Genomic DNA, 16281 nt, shown 5'->3' with positions numbered 1-16281 from the left:
CTGGGCTCTAGAAATCTCTAAGGATGGAGATTCCACCACCTCCCTAGGTAACCCATTCCAGTGCTTCACCACCTCCTAGTGAAATAGTTTCTCCAAATAGCCAACCTAGACATCCCCCACTGCAACTTGAGACCATTACTCCTTGTTCTGTCATCTGCCACCACTGAGAACCACTGAGCTGCATCCTCTTTGGAACCCCCCTTCAGGTAGTTGAAGGCTGCTATCAAATTCCCCCTCACTCTTCTTTTCTGCAGACTAAATAAGACCAGTTCCCTCAGCCTCTCCTCATAAGTCATGTGCCCCAGCCCCCTAATCATTTTTGTTGCCCTCCACTGTACTCTCTCCAATTTGCCCACATCCTTTCTGTAGTAGGGGCCCAAACCTGGACTCAATACTCCAGATGTGGCCTTACCAGTGCCGATTAGAGGGGAATAATCACTTCCCTTGATCTGCTGGCAATGGTCCTACTAATGCAGCCCAATATGCCCTTAGCCTTCTTGGCAACAAGGACACACGGTTGACTCATATCCAGCTTCTCATCCACTGTAATCCCCAGGTCCTTTTCTGCAGAACTGCCACTTAGCGAGTTGGTCCTCAGCCTGTAACAGTGCATAGGATTCTTCCATCCTCAGTGCAGGACTCTACACTTGTCCTTGTTGAACCTCATCAGATTTCTTTTGGCCCAATACTCCAATTTGTATAGGTCACTCTGGACTGTGTCCCTACCCTCCAGCGTACCTACCTCTCCCCCCAGCTTGGTGTCAACCACAAACTTGCTGAGGGTGCAATCCGTCCATCATCCAGATCATTAATGAAGATGTTGAAAAAAACTGGCCCCAGACCCAACCTCATGGGCACTCCACTTGATACCGTCTGCCAACTAGACATCAAGCCATTGATCACTACCCGTTGAGCCCAATGATCTAGCCAGCTTTCTATCCACCTTAGAGTCCATTCATCCAATCCATACTACTTTAACTTGCTGGCAAGAATACCGTGGGAGACTGTATCAAAAGCTTTGTTAATGTCAAGCTACATGATGTCCACCACTTTCCCCATATCCACAGAGGCAGTTATCTCATCACAGAAGGCAATAAGGTTGGTCAGGCATGACTTGCCCTTGGTGAATCCATGTTGACAGTTCCTGATCACCTTCCTCTCCTCCAAATGCTTCAAAATAGATTCCTTGAGGACCTGCTCCATGATTTTTCCGGGGACTGAGGTGAGGCTGACCAGTCTGTAGTTTCCAGGATTCTCTTTCTTCCCTTTTTAAAAGATGGGCACTCTATATGCCTTTTTCCAATCGTCCAGGACCTCCCCTGATCACCACGAGTTTTCAAAGATAATGGTCAATGGCTCTTCAATCACATCAGCCAACTCCCTCAGTACACTTGGATGCATTGGACTTGTCCATGTCCAGCTTTTCTACATAGTCCTTAACCTGTTCGTTCACCACTGAGGGCTGCTCACCTCCTCCCCACACTGTGCTGCCCAGTGCAGCAATCTGGGAGCTGACCTTGTCTGTGAAGACCAAGGCAAAAAAAGCATTGAGTCCATATGCATAACTCCCAGGGGGAATTGTGCACATGGGTTGAAGGCAGTCCCTTTCTACAGTACTTTGTAGCAAAGATTGGGAGTTCCATTTTGAAGGGTCATGGAAGCCATTGCTCTTATTAATGAAACGTTGTTCTCTTTGATACTCCCTTTGTCTCCTCCTCCCACTTGTGATCAGGGAAGATTTATTTAAATCAAGGCAATTTAAATCACCAAGTGGAAATCCTCGATTTCAATCAATCATTGATTTAAAATCAACTTTTCCATTTGCACTTCAGTTATTCCTAAACAAAAGGTACATTCTCATTAGTTGATATAACTTTTAAAACACGTTGATTTACAGCTAAATAGAGCCTTTACACTAGATGTGGTGCATCTTTTTGCTAGCTAGGAGTGTATACTATATATACACACATTTTAGCAATTATATAGCTTAATATTTTCAGATTCTTATTATTGTATATTTTTAGTATGTTAGAAAATGGCGCATGATATATTGCTTATTTACGAGATAATTTTTTGCTCATGATTTGTATCAAGCTGCATTAGGGATGGTAACTGGAATTCAGTTAATTAAGGTAAATGTTACGTGCTGTTGGATGTGGTTTAAACAAAACAACCTTAAGTGTTTTGGATACATAAACTTCTATCAAAGCATGTTGCACATTTACAACTAGATGATTTAGTAAAGGAACAGAGGGATTAACTGTAGTCAATGAATTAAACTGATTATTTCAGGTCAGAGTAGAAAACTTTTCAAATATGCCTAAGTGAAAGTGACTGAAGCTTAAGTGCCTATTCACCTAAGTCTCTTGAAAATGAGACAAGAGTCGCCTAAGTCAGTGGTTCTCAAAGCCGGTCTACTGCTTGTTCAGGGAAAGCCCCTAGCGGGCAGGACCGGTTTGTTTACCTGCCGCGTCTGCAGTTTTGGCCAATCGCAGCTCCCACTGGCTGCGGTTTGCTGCTCCAGGCCAATGGGGGCTGTGGAAAGCGGCGGCCAGCACGTCCCTCGGCCTGTGCCGCTTCCCGCAGCCCCCATTGGGTCTGGAGCAGCGCACCGCAGCCAGTGGGAGCCGCGATCGGCCCAACCTGCAGATGCGGCAGGTAAACAAACCGATCCGGCCCGCCAGGGGCTTTCCTGAACAAGCGGTGGACAGCCTTTGAGAATCACTGTCCTAAGTTACTTCGTCTGCCTTCTGAGGAGCATTTTTCATAAGGTTGTTTCACTCTGACAACCAGGCCTTGCATCTCTTTTTTATACAATTTGCATTTGGCATGGGTTCCTTTTTACCCAGGGGTACAGGAATTTGCAAATATTTCCAAATAGGGTCTTTTATGACCTGCGCCCATGTCAGTTTCTTTCTCCTGTTCCCAGGTGTTGAACTGAACACTAGAAGCAGCACTCTGAAAAATGTGGTCCCTTCTTCCCACCAGCTTCTGCTTTGCCACAGAGGCACTCCTCTCTCGTGGCACATTCTGCTCCTTCTCCCTTATTACATACCTCCCCCACCATCCCACTCTACCCCAATTTCCTTCCCACCACCCCGCCCCCACAAAGAACAAATCAACTATCCAAGACTTCTGTTCATGAAACCCACATGTCTTTTGGCACTGCACTGTTGAGAAATCAATGGATTCCAGGTGGTTTGTATCTCTGCATACACAAGCAAAGAGAGAGCAAGGCCATTTACTTCAAGTGCCCAGAACCATCCACAAGGAAGGACTGGTATTTAGTGGGCCGATCAGTATTTCCCTGTGATCTGGAGAGTAAATTTCCACTGTGAGTGGAGTTACAAATATTCATAATTTGAGAACTGTGCCAATCAGAGCTCAGGTAGGGAGAAGCTATAAAACAGGAGTATGAGACCACCCCGGTGGACTCAGTGGATGATCCTGAGGATGCTGTATCTTTCCTCATGCTGCTGTGTAATCCTGGAATAGTCTCCTTCCTATATACCAGGAACTCCTCCCGCCCTCATGAAATACTCCTTCTATTTTCCTTGGAGAGCTTTGTGCATGTACTCTGGACAGCCACTTGGGTGCCAAAGACCAGCATTCTGAACAAGCCAGAAAAAAAGAAGCCCTAAAAAGCCAGAAGATGACTACAATTGCATCTGTGTGTCATGGGGTTGACTTGCGGTGCCTCTCCTGGCCACTCTGGAGATTAGCTCCTTCCAGGTCTGCATCCCCCTTCTGCTCCAAGTTCAATGCAGGGAATGAGTGAAGAATGCACAAGGAGATGCAGGGGGGAAAGGGGCTGGGAATGATGAGAGAAAAGATCCAGAACGCTGATATGAAGGGAAGATAGTGATCATGGTGTGTATTGCACTTGCTGGCAGAATAAGGATAGTGCCCACTGGTTAGGATACTAGGCTGTGATCTCCAAGATCCAGGTTCATGTCTCAGCTCTGCCACAGGCTTCTTGTTTGACCTTGGGCAAGTCACTTAGTCTCTCAGTGCCTCAGCTTCCCCTCCATACAATGGGGATAATAGCACTGCCTTACCGTAGTGGGGTGTTGTGAGGATATATACATTAAAGATTGTCTGGGGCTCATACATTACAATAATAGGGAATGCCTAAGCGCCAAAGACAACAAATAAGTTTCCAATTGGCTCACTGTATACCCCAGTGTATAATGTTATTCCATTATTCAGTTTAAAAAACAAGTCACCAGAGTTAGTGCAATGTTAAGTTTGACAACCCGGTCAGAACACAACAAAAATTAAACAAGTGCAACATTAAATCAGCCACACACTCTATATTTTTGATACTCATCACACAAGCCATGTCGTATCCATTTTTGTTAAGGACTCTCATTACCTTCAGTGAGAGGTCAAGATGCCAAATGAGGGCTGGATCTGACCCATGAACAAGACCTGACACCTTTTATTTATCCAGGAAAACTGGGACAGAAAATACTCCGTGTGTGACATGGTAATTAACATGCACAAAAAAAGGGAGTCCATTATACCAAAGACACAATTTCAAGCGCTCATCTGGGCTTCCGAGTGCACCGCTCTGCCTGCCTGTTGAAGTGTGAGCTCTTGAGGCAGGGACAGTATTTTGTGTCTCATTCACCCTTATCAGCAGATCTCAGTAATTCCTTATTCCAGAGATAATGGGCTTGCAGAACCACTAAGGCCTGCTTTTGTACTGGCATAACTATATTGGTTAAAGAGTGGTGTTATTTATCAGTACAACCACTTGTGTGAACAGCTATACTGGTATAAACGGTCCTTTCACCAGTATAGCTTATTGCTCTTCCTATACTGGAAACAGTTATACTGATATAAACCATTTTATACCAGTACAACTGCATCCCAACTGTGTGTCTGTGTGTGTGTGGGGGGGGTATTGTTTTAAATATACCAGTATACAAAACTGATCCAGCTTCTCAGCAGATAAGGCCTTTAGCATCTTGCTTCATTTTACAAACTCCACCATCCCTTGCTCCAAGCCTCTGGACTTTACAAGCTCCATCTTCAGCAACTGAGTTTATAAATTCCTGTAACCAGATAGCTGTGCAGTTAACTAGCTACTCCCATATGCAAAACACATCCATCTTTTGAGTTTTTAGCTGACAGCTTAATGGTATTTTCTACTGTGCACACTCAGCCCTGCATTTCCAAAACATTTGTAACTTTGCTTTTTCAGAACAACATTTTTCTTCCATGTGAATAGCACACATAGCACTCGTTAAGGCCGACTCATAAGCCAAGTCTGAAGGGTCAAAGTGTTGATGTTTTTCAGTTATCTAAGCAAAGAAAATGATGGGATTCTTAAAACCAAAACAAAGCAAATACATTCTGGGAAGGTGGTTGTGTTTTTAGCCTCTGATAACTCAAGGGGTTTTGCTCAAATGTAAATCGTTACCTTCACGCAGAGACTCTAGCTTTGAAAAAAGTCTTGGTTTCATTGCCATGGGATTTGTAGTGAGAAATGGCTACTCTGCCACAATCTTCAGACAGTACAGAGAAGGCAGGATGGAAAAGCTTTTGGAGCAGTAATTACCCCACTCAGGCACTTTCCCAAAAGAAGAATAACCCCTCTTCCGCTTTTCTGCTGTTGACTCCTTAAAAGGCCTAGGTAGTTATCCCTTCATTGTATGCTAACTGCACCATGGCTCCTCAAGAAGCCAATCCCAGTCTACCTAGCTGGCTTTCCGAGCTCACACCACTCTCCTGCCTTATTTGGGAAACCTTCACTCTGCAAGGTCTTGGCACAGCCTCAATAGCCAAGGAACCTTTTGCGGACCTGGCGTTTTGACAAAAATTGAATGAGACAGGCCCACCAATAATGAGTCCTTAGCTCTGGTGAGAAACAGAAATGAAGAGAAAAGGAGTACTTGTGGCACCTTAGAGACTAACCAATTTATTTGAGCACAAGTAGCTCACGAAAGCTTATGCTCAGATAAATTGGTTAGTCTCTAAGGTGCCACAAGTACTCCTTTTCTTTTTGCGAATACAGACTAACACGGCTGCTACTCTGAAACCTGAGAAATGAAGAGGGGACTGCAAGCTACCACGGCACCATGAAAACACCCTCACGGGACTGGAGTCCCGGCTGGTAGGCGAGCCCTTCTCCAGGAAGATCACAAAGGAAACCCACGCAGCGAGAGACAGACCCACAAACGCACGGTAAAAGTTTGCACATAAGATGCACGGACAAACACCCACACTTCGGAGCCAAGCCGCGCTGCGTTCCATTCCCTTCCGCCGCCACTCGTCTCGCGTCCGCCCCCCGCAGGGAGGGAAGGAGGCGGCACCGTCCACTGATTGGCCTGTAGCCTCATACATATTCAAATTAGCCAGTCCATTCAGCTTTCCAGGCAGCGCCGGACTTCCATCTCCCCGCCCCGGCGCTCCATATGCAGCGAGATGACCCGCGGACTGGATCGGCTGCTGTTGCATAGTCAATCAGCCCCGCCCCTCCAGGGCTGCCTGGGGGAGTGGGAATAAAGTCAGATAGCGGATCTGGCAGCAAAAGGAAAACGAGGGGGAAAAAAACCCACACAAGAAAGTTTCCTGCTAACTTTGCAGCCGCGGCAGCAGCTATGCCCGTGCGGTGCAGTGCCTCGGGGCTCGGGGGGCTCGGATCGCCTTAGGAAGGGGAGGGAGGGGGAGAGACGAAAGTGTGGGGCTGGCCGGATTAAAGCAAAATAAAGAGCAGCACCCCTCCCCCTAAGCGAGAAGGACCCAGCAGAAGCGCGTGGGGTGGAGAAAACATCCCGGGGAGAGCTGACCGGAGGCAGTGAGCGAGGAGAGGAGAGGAGAGGAGAGGAGAGGAGGGAGGGGGAACACAGAGACCCAGGCAGGCGGCAGAGTTTTGGGGAAAGATGAGCTTGTTGTCAGCCATAGACACCAGTGCTGCTTCTGTCTACCAGCCTGCCCAGCTCCTCAACTGGGTCTATCTGTCGCTGCAAGACACCCACCAGGCCAGCGCCTTTGATGCCTTCAGACCCGAGCCCTCTTCTTCCCAGCACCCCGATCTCAGCTACACCAAGAACAGCCCGGAGCTGGGCTCGTCCCTCAATTCCAGCTATCTGAACAGCTTCTTCCAGCTCCAGAGGAACGAGGTAGGTGCCTTTCCCCCTGTGGCTGCCGAGTGGGCTCGCTAGGCTGGGTGCAATCGTTTCGCACGCCGTCTGAGCCGAGCCGGGAGGGGGGACAGTGTCTCTGCTGCCAGAGGAGCCGACCTGCAATCTGTGATCGCTTTGCAAAAGAATCGCAGAAAGTTCACTCTGAAATTTAGCCCCAACCGCCATGATGTTTGAGAAGTTTCTCCCGTTTTTCTAGAGTTGGATTCCTGCTTTTTTAAACAAAAGCTGTCCGGACCAAAGGGAGCCTTTGCTTTTAATCGTTTTTGTAAAGTACAGGGGGAGGACTTAAGCGCTGGAGAAAGACTTCCCTGCTTCTAAATCGGTGAAAAATAACCAGTGCAGGATATTTAACCAGTGATCCTGGTTTGTCTCTCCAATTTCGGATCTTGCCCTAAAGCCCTCAGTTTTGTTGGAAATGGCTTTTTATTTTTTCCAACCAGTAAAAATGCAGCTTTAGCTGTAACTTTCTGCTGTTGCTGATGTTGCCAAGTCTGCGCAAATGAATTGCGCTCAGCATTGTGTTCAGATGGGAATGCAACCAACGTTGTAACAAAGTTTATTTCACTTTCAGGTTGGGGGTGGGTGGGGAATTACCGTTGGCTTCTGTGCGGGAGGTATGGCCTGTATTTAAATTATATATTTTCAAACCCCCTCCCCCCGGAGTGTGCGAGGCACACAACTTCTGTTGACAATCTGGTAAACGATTACACTGATTTATTTGCATTGCTATCCCGGAGCTGAACCAGATAGGGTATAACTACTAATAACAGGAGGGGGAGGAGGGGAAGGACAACAAATACATTATAACATTTTAAGTCAGTGAAATTACTGAAGTTTAAAACATCCCTCTCATGCTTAAAATTAGAACTGGAAATACAGGATACCATTGTTAGATACAGATCTTACTTAAATAAATAGCATGCAGGTGGTAGAACTGAAGCTGAACATTTTAATCAGTAATGATGGGAGACTGAAAACATTGGGATTGTTTACTTTAGAAAAGAGGTGATGAAGGGATGTGATAAAAGTACATAAAATAATGGTCTACAGCAGAATCTTCTGTTCTCCCTGTCTCATACCACAAGAAAAAGGGAACAGTCAATGACATTAAAAACTGATACAGGAAATCTGTTGTGTGGGGAAGTATTTAAACTGTGGAACTCACTGACCCATGGAATTCCAGAGGCCAAGAACTTAATATTTAAAAAGGGTTTGGAAATTTAAATGGGTATCAAGAATATGGCAAAAATTGTAAAAGAGATATAAAACCTCCTGGTTCGGGTTTTAAGACCCTCTCTAACTACTAGCGATCAGGACAAGACCTAATGTGGTGTCATTCTTTCACTTTCACCTGATGCTGCCCACTGTAGAAGATAGGATACTGGAATAGATGGATGTTGAGTCCAATGCAGTATGGCAATTCTTAGGTAATGGAGTTTCAGAACATTCCTGAAGCCTATTTAAACTAAGGAACAGCTTAAAAGGAGCTTCCACTTTAAAGTATAGGACTCTTTATTCTTTTATTATTATTTTGGCAGAGGAACCAAAGCTAAGGAATCTTCAGTTAAAATCAGCAGCCAAATTTTTGGCATAATTTTATTAATGGGTTACTAGTGATGCGATTAGGAAGAACCACCAAGGAAACAAGTTTAAAATTCAGTTAGACTTCATTTAATAATGGAATGTTTTGCAGAAGCAAATGTAGCCCCAAATGGACAAGTCTGCTATTTTTTAAAAGGAAGTTATTCAACATTGAGAAGTTCCATGTCCAAATTCTTACTCAGTGTAATTCCTTTAAAAAGGTGAAAAATGCAGAATTCAAAAGCAGTGTTCTTTTAGCAAAGTCAGCAGGCAGTGGGAGTCAAACACAGAACTGCACACCTGTCAGTTCCAAGTTGACTGATATTGTCATTTTGCATTTGAGTTGCACACATTCTGGTTTCGAGACAGAGTTGAGAATCCAGAGTTTCAGTCTTCGTAGTCTTTCTCATTAGGGGGTTGAGAACACTGTGCAGCTCAGCATTTGCTAATGTTAGAATCCATTCTGTTCAGAGTGAAGTGTTTTCCCCCTAATGTAAAACTAGCCAAAAGTAATGTGTGGCTGCAGCTAGGGAAGCTGGGAAATTGTGTCCCAGGAACAGAGCTCTTGGTAGAGATTTTTGGTCTTTGTAAGGTTCCTTCTTTCTGTGCCCACTGTACAATTTGTAACTAGGGTGTCATCCTTCTTTCCATCAGAAACATCACCCTCTGGGAAACATTTCTCTCTAGTTCTTTCTCTATGTCCAAAACCTATTCTCACCATCTCTACTTCAAGGCTCAGTCCCTGGGTTTACTAGGCCACTTCCAGATGGCTGCTTCTGTTGTATGTTGCAAACTACAGCTTTATCAACCCCATCCTCACCAAGCACTCATGGTGAGTCTGACTGCTAAATTTACCTGTGCTACATGTCTGCTAGGGCCCCCACTCAGGTAGGGAGCATGCAGATGCAACTGTGTTTTACTCCTTTCACTCTTGTAACAACTTCATAAAGCACTTCATTCACATCAGCTGAGAATGCGAACACTGTACAAAGTCTGTAGGATTCAATATCCAGGAAACATGGAGTCATGATTCCATGAGGATACTTCATATTTACAGAGGATCAGGCTTGTTTGCAATTTTCACAAATGCATTCTCCTGCTTCTGACAGCAATTGACCAGAGCATGCAATTGATCTGAGGCACTTTTTTAATTTCACATTAGTGTGTCTATTGTACTTGTTAATCAAGAATTTGCTCTTCTACAGCATCTTTCATTTAAGAATCACCAAAAATTTAGACATGCTGTAGCTCAAAAAAGCTCAAGCTGATACACTTCTCCACTCTGTCCAGAAGTTGGAAGCTTGAACGTTTCTTGGCAGGAAAAACCTCAAGAGGATTTCTTCCAATGTCATATTCTTAATTCTTGAAATTCTAATGTCTGTTTTTGTCAACAGTTTCAAATGCCATTAAGTACATACCTAGTAGTTAGACTGTGTACAATTATTTTCGGGAGCAATGGTGCCATATATTTCTTTTACATCAAGTGGGTTTGTGTGATGCCTTTGGAACACAAATAGCTTTCCAAAGTTAAACTGTTAACTGTTTTCAATATAGTGCTTACTTTGGTTGGCGATTTTTCCTCCTAGTTTTGAACTGGCTTGCTTAGCTTCAGGCTGAGCTGTGACAATGATTGACGCATAGCTTGTACACAATATTTGGAGAGTGACTTAATGAGAGGCCAAAATAGCAACAGATTGAGAAATGATAGGATCATAGGGAATATAATAAGCATGTGTACAGCATGTTGTCGTGCAGCTGAAAAAATTTTCAGAGGCGATCGCTTGGAAAAGTAGACAGTTCATGAAAAGTTGCTATTATACAGGACTTGCAAGTCTGCATGGTAGTGCCTGTGTATGTGACTTGCATGCTGACCAAAGGAACTGGACAGAAAAAAATGCCGGCATCCACAAAGTACTTGTGCACTTAACCAAGATTTTTGTCCTCCAGACTTTTTTCCACTACACTGGATGCCTTCTAGATAAACATGATGAATACAGCTGTTTGGTGCATAAAAGCTCCTTGTACCAACAAAAAGGCAACAATAAAGGTTTAAACAGTACATTGACAATGAATGTTTTGTTCCATCTGTGAGACTCATTTCACAAAACAGACCTGATTTTAAATAAAATTTTACTGGAGTAGTTATTGCCCAAGATATGAAATGAAGGCATTTTGGAACAGCAACGATGCTATTTAACTCAACTTAACTTTCATTATAACCTGGTTCTTTGGAGGCAAGTATTTGAGGTTTGTTGTAGGGTTGCTTACAAGAGATTTAATGTAGTTGAGAGTCAGCCGGGTAACTGTGTCAGTAATTGAGAGACCTGGGATAATGGTGTGGCCGATTTGTATGTTGTTTTCCATACTCACTTTCAACAGGCTGCCTACCAAATTGGTACAGAATGTGGTCCTGTAGAGAGAGCCACCATTACATAGGGACATGGGGTTTACCACACCATAACAGATTTGGCTTATCAAGTTCAGTGTCCTAACTCCAGCAGAGGCCAATCCTATACTTGAGAGGAAGCACCATGTCTTTATGATACACAACCATTTGTGCAGTGCTGTACATGGCACTGGAGAGAGGGGAAATCCTTCCTCTGCAACAGCCCTGCTACATCTGGTCTATTTACCATTATTTTAACATGCATAACTGCAAGTATTTACTGATTATAAAAGCGTAACTAGAAGATAACTTGGTACCCTGTGACCTCCCAGATCAACTTCTTACAGACAAGGAAGAACTAATTGGTAATGAGAAAACATGAGCTACATGAATTCACCATTGTAAGGAATGGATTCACCAGTTTAGAAAGGCAATTTATTTGGCAGGTGGCAGGGGGAATTAAAAAATCTAATGGATGTCCAGTGGGAAGTAGTACTAACACCTATTGTAATGGAAGAATGCTAGGTAGCTGAAGACCACCAGCCCATCCTCACATTAGTGAGGTTCCAAAGAGAAAAGGGTTAATGTTAATTAAATTAACAGGTATTATTAAACTGGGAAATGTGAATGCCAGTGAGGAGAGAGACAATACAAAGATACTTGAGGCCCTATTTGCTTAAAATCTCTCTATTTTTTTTCTACCTAAACATCAACTTTACTTGCCTCAAATCAGCCTGTATGTGCCTAAACAGAGATTCATGTGCCTAAGTGTGGCTAACAATATGAGCAGAAAGTAACAAAATGAAATTAACTATAGTAAAAGGTAAGTACATATACACCGGGAAAAGATACTCCCATGCACTGATATTCAGTGGGAGGAAGAAATATAGGTGTGATGGGGACAGTAGATCAGATGCAAACTGAAAATGTTACATGGCAACAACAACAAAAAAGTCCTTTGTAATTTTGACTGCATACAGACAAACTTTAATTACCTGAGGGAGTAGGAAATAGTCCTGTATATCTGTAGCTCAACTTGATTGTAAAATCTTTGGGGCCTTTGATTACATGTTTGTACAATGGGGCTTGGGCCTCTAGGCATTGCTATTATACAGATAATAAACTGTGTGTATGGTAACACCCATTGTTTCATGTTCTCTGTGTATATAAATCTCCCCACTGTATTTTCCACTGCATGCATCCGATGAAGTGAGCTGTAGTTCACGAAAGCTTATGCTCAAATAAATTGGTTAGTCTCTAAGGTGCCGCAAGTCCTCCTTTCCTTTTTGCAGATACAGACTAACACGGCTGCTACTCTGAAACCAGATAATAAACTGTAGCAGAAGTGTTGCATTTGCTGTAGTTAGGTGGCTCTGAGCACCTCATTCATTACCAGACAGAGAGCCAAAGTGGAATATGTGCAGATGATCAGAATGACTAATTATACTTTTAGCAAAGCAATGATTAAAAGTCTGGAGGAATATTACTGTATATTAATATGTGAAAGATGTAAATAGTAAGTATTGAGAGGAATTACTTATGGTGGTGCACATAAGAAAGTGGGATGAAATCAAAAAAGGGAAATCAAGGCAAAATATCAAGAATGGCTTCCCCAAAGTAAAGTCTAAAAGCTGGTGGATTTTCCCTTTGAAGGGAAGTGATGGGAGTCCCGTAGGTTCGGACTCTTCAAATTAAACTGAGCACTAGTAAAAACAGTGTAGGGACCTAACTTGTACTTGCAGGGGAATGGATCAGGTGACTTGTTATCCATCTCTCATTTCTAGGAACACCACACACTAACTTCATACTTTGTGAAGAGAGAGTTCCTTTTCTTCTAAACTTATCAGTTTTGAGGGAGATGGTAAGAAAAGAGACTGATGAGTTTTCACTACACTTTGTATTTTCTGAACATAGAAACTGCCATACACGATCATACCACTGGTCCAGTAAGTTCAGTATCCTGTCACTGACAGCAGATGCCTCAGATCAAGATGCTAGAAACCCTTCAATAGGCAGTTCTGGGATAACCTGTCCCTAGGGCAAGTTTCCTCCTGTTCCCCATAGAAGTTAGCTTATGCTCTGCAGCATGGGAGTTTATATCCCTTCCAGATCTCTTGTTTATTTAAAATTTTTACTATTCTCAATCTGAATATTTTCATCATCCATACTAATGTATAATCCCTTAAATATTTCAGTCAGATGTTTCCTAACGTCTCCATTTCAGGATAAATAAGTTCAGTTACGAGCCAACTTTTATTTAAAATCTGTTGTGGGAAAGGTGAATTGATAGCCACAGCCATGAAATTTAAAAAGGTTGTTTTCAGTACCGTAAAGGTGTGTTTTAAGATGACAAAAATAAGTATTTTTATTCATGCCAAAATCTTGTCATCCTTGAAGCAAATGCAAGAATTACCATTAGAGCAATGTCTTCAAGGCCCTAACCATAACGTACCAAATGGACTTCAGTAGGGCTACTCATGCGAGTAATGATTACTTACATAAATGAAGACAGCAGGACTATGCCTTGTGTTGGGCCACGGCAATAAGCCTCCTTGACGGCTCTTCTCTGGAGAGCTTTTCAGTTTCAGCTATGCCCATAACCTGTCTGTCGAGCCAGAGTAGTTTACCTCTTCTCTGTAGAAAAATAAATTTAAACAGCTGTAAAAAAACAAAACAAAACATGTTTTTCACCTATTTCCTCTTTAATCAAAGATTTGCTGGAATTTCCAGGTCAGTGGAAAAATAATTGTGGATATATTATGTTTATAACCCCAAAGATATCAATAACATTTGTAACACATTAAAAAGGCATTTAACGCTTGAAACAGTCTATAGACTGACACAGTGTTAAACATACGAACAGGCCTATGGGCCCAAAATTATAACAAAACATGCTGTAACGATGATGGTCTGTTTCTTATGCTTAATTAATTTCCTCATTGTCATTTTTCTCACTATTGTTCATTAATTACTGGCACTTGTGAACTGCACACTTGACATGATAGGCAAAAGCTCAACAATCCTCTGCCCTCTGATTCCTTTCAGAATAATAGGAGATGACTAACCATCACTTTTTTTGTAAATTACAAGTAGCTTATGACCATTTAAAGTAACAGTGAACTTTAATTCTAGCCAATTAAAAAAAAGTTAAAAATAGTTTCATGTACACCCCTCCAGCTACTATTGCCTGCTATTTTCTATTTCCCCACACAAACAGGGGAACCTGACAACACAGGTGAAAGAGTGAACCTTACTAGACACACAAAATATTGTCAAATAGACAAAGCAATCAAACTGGAACAAAATAACTTTTTGACCCTAACTTTTCAGTTCTATCATTTTTATCTGTTACTTGAAACAATAGGTAAAAAATTCCAGAGGGAAGAGAGATTGTTTTATGCTGACTGTGTCCCTTTAAATCTTTCCTTTCAGTAACCCTAGAAATACTGAATTCAAGCCCCCCCCCCCCCCCCCCCCAAAAAAAAAAAAAAACTTTTGAGATTTCAAGATACCAATCCCAATAACGTAATTGGGGCCCGGTATTAAGTTTATTTTTACATTTTCTTCATTAATGCTTGTGAAAGATTCCATTTTCCACCTGAAATCCTCCCTTTATTCACAGGCATTATGGGGAAGCAGCCAGGAGCAGTGCAAGCTTCCTCCCTGTTGCCCAGCCAGCATGCCCCAATACTCTTTAGGAGAAATTACCCCTAAGGGCGAGGAGGTCAGATTTCACAGTCTGTTCAGTGCTTAGTATCTCCGTTGAGATTTTGAACGAAACTGCCAATTAGTGCCAAATGCAGTTGTAACTTCTGTGGTGTAATGTAAACCTGAACAGGACTACAGGGGGTTGGACTAGATGATCTCCTGAGGTCCCTTCCAACCCTGATATTCTATGATTCTACTTATGCCACTGCATAAGATTTTGGATGGAAAAGGATTTTGGTCATTACCAACTCAGAGCAGATTTAAAACAACAGTCTCGATATAGAAGGCTCCAGAGCCCATTAACAGTTGCTTTATTTCGAACTCCTGTGTTGCTATGTATTTTTTGTTGTTGTTGTGTAGTCTCCTATGAGATGCACCATCCAGCTGTGTTAGAGGGAGGCAGTCAACTTCACTTACCAAAAAAAGAGAGACTGAATGAGTACGTCCTGATTTTTTAAAAAAAATCCTCTAAGAGATTTATAAGGGGGTTTCTGTTCCTCTGTTGATTTTCAGAAGGGTCTTTAGGATGGTGGGGCAAAAGCCACAGCACCAAACCTGCTCTCCATCATACCTCACCCGTCTCTTCATATGTCTGCTGCTGTCAGTTCAGTTTCAGTTTTGCTACTGCTGTCCTGGTAAACACCATCTTACAGAGTCTGGGAAAGAGCATGCATGCAAGTACCCTAAGGAATAGTGCATCGGATTGAGGCCATCATGCTACTGCATGAAACAAGAAGTGCAAGTGACCAAATTACACATTATGACACATGCCAACTCTTTCTTATTCTTAAAGCAGAGCCAGGATTAACCAGCAGAGCAGTTTGGCTACTAAAGGGAAATCCTGCTTGTTTTACTTAGTGGAGTTATCCCATTGAATACAATTGGATTCCTCTCCTGAGTAAGGACAGCAGGACTCAGCCCTAAATTGGTCCCAATGATTGTGAAGTAGCTTCAGCTGCAAAAGCCTTTCCTCTGTTGCTCCTTTACCCTCCCAGTTTCTGAAATTAACGCTGCTGAGTTAAGCAGTGCATATGCTTTTGCTTCATTATCTAAGCAGTTAAAGTTTATGTACACTTGGGCATTTACATCATGGCAACAAAGGAGACCTCCACACGGTGTTCCATAGCCACTTAATGTCATATCAAAGGCTGAACCACATTTGGAAAACTGGCAAGGGCATGAGAGAGCAGAATTAATTAATTGCAAAACCTAATTCAGCTCCCAGGAGAATTACATGGAACCAATAATTTATAGTTAAGTTCTTATTAATTAGTTTTTGAAAAGTCAGCAGCAGAGAAGAGCCCAGTTACATGTATTTTCATTCTGACAGCCAATGATCTTTCCACCCATCTCATATAAACAATTTGGAATTTTGCATTCCCAGAAACCCCTAATTGATGGCAGACTTAGCACTCATTTTCTGTCCCAACCCAGACTCCCCAAGATAAACCA

The 16281-nt window shown here is 42.8% G+C and overlaps 1 protein-coding gene across 1 annotated transcript in view; it reads left to right on the top strand.

The window, feature by feature from the left end:
- The first annotated feature begins 6572 nt into the window (after positions 1 to 6572).
- Positions 6573 to 16281, top strand: part of ZCCHC24 (zinc finger CCHC-type containing 24) — a 153028-nt gene continuing 143319 nt past the window's right edge. Inside the window, exon 1 of the mRNA XM_074958678.1 lies at positions 6573 to 7130. Coding sequence (XP_074814779.1) covers positions 6891 to 7130 — 240 coding nt within the window. The 5' untranslated portion in view covers positions 6573 to 6890. The remainder of the gene's footprint in view (positions 7131 to 16281) is intronic.

This window comes from Natator depressus, chromosome 7 (genome assembly GCF_965152275.1).
Source record: "Natator depressus isolate rNatDep1 chromosome 7, rNatDep2.hap1, whole genome shotgun sequence".
Lineage (NCBI taxonomy): Eukaryota > Metazoa > Chordata > Testudines > Cheloniidae > Natator > Natator depressus.
Note: the sequence above shows the minus strand (reverse complement) of the source record. Positions and strands in the feature narration are given on the sequence as shown.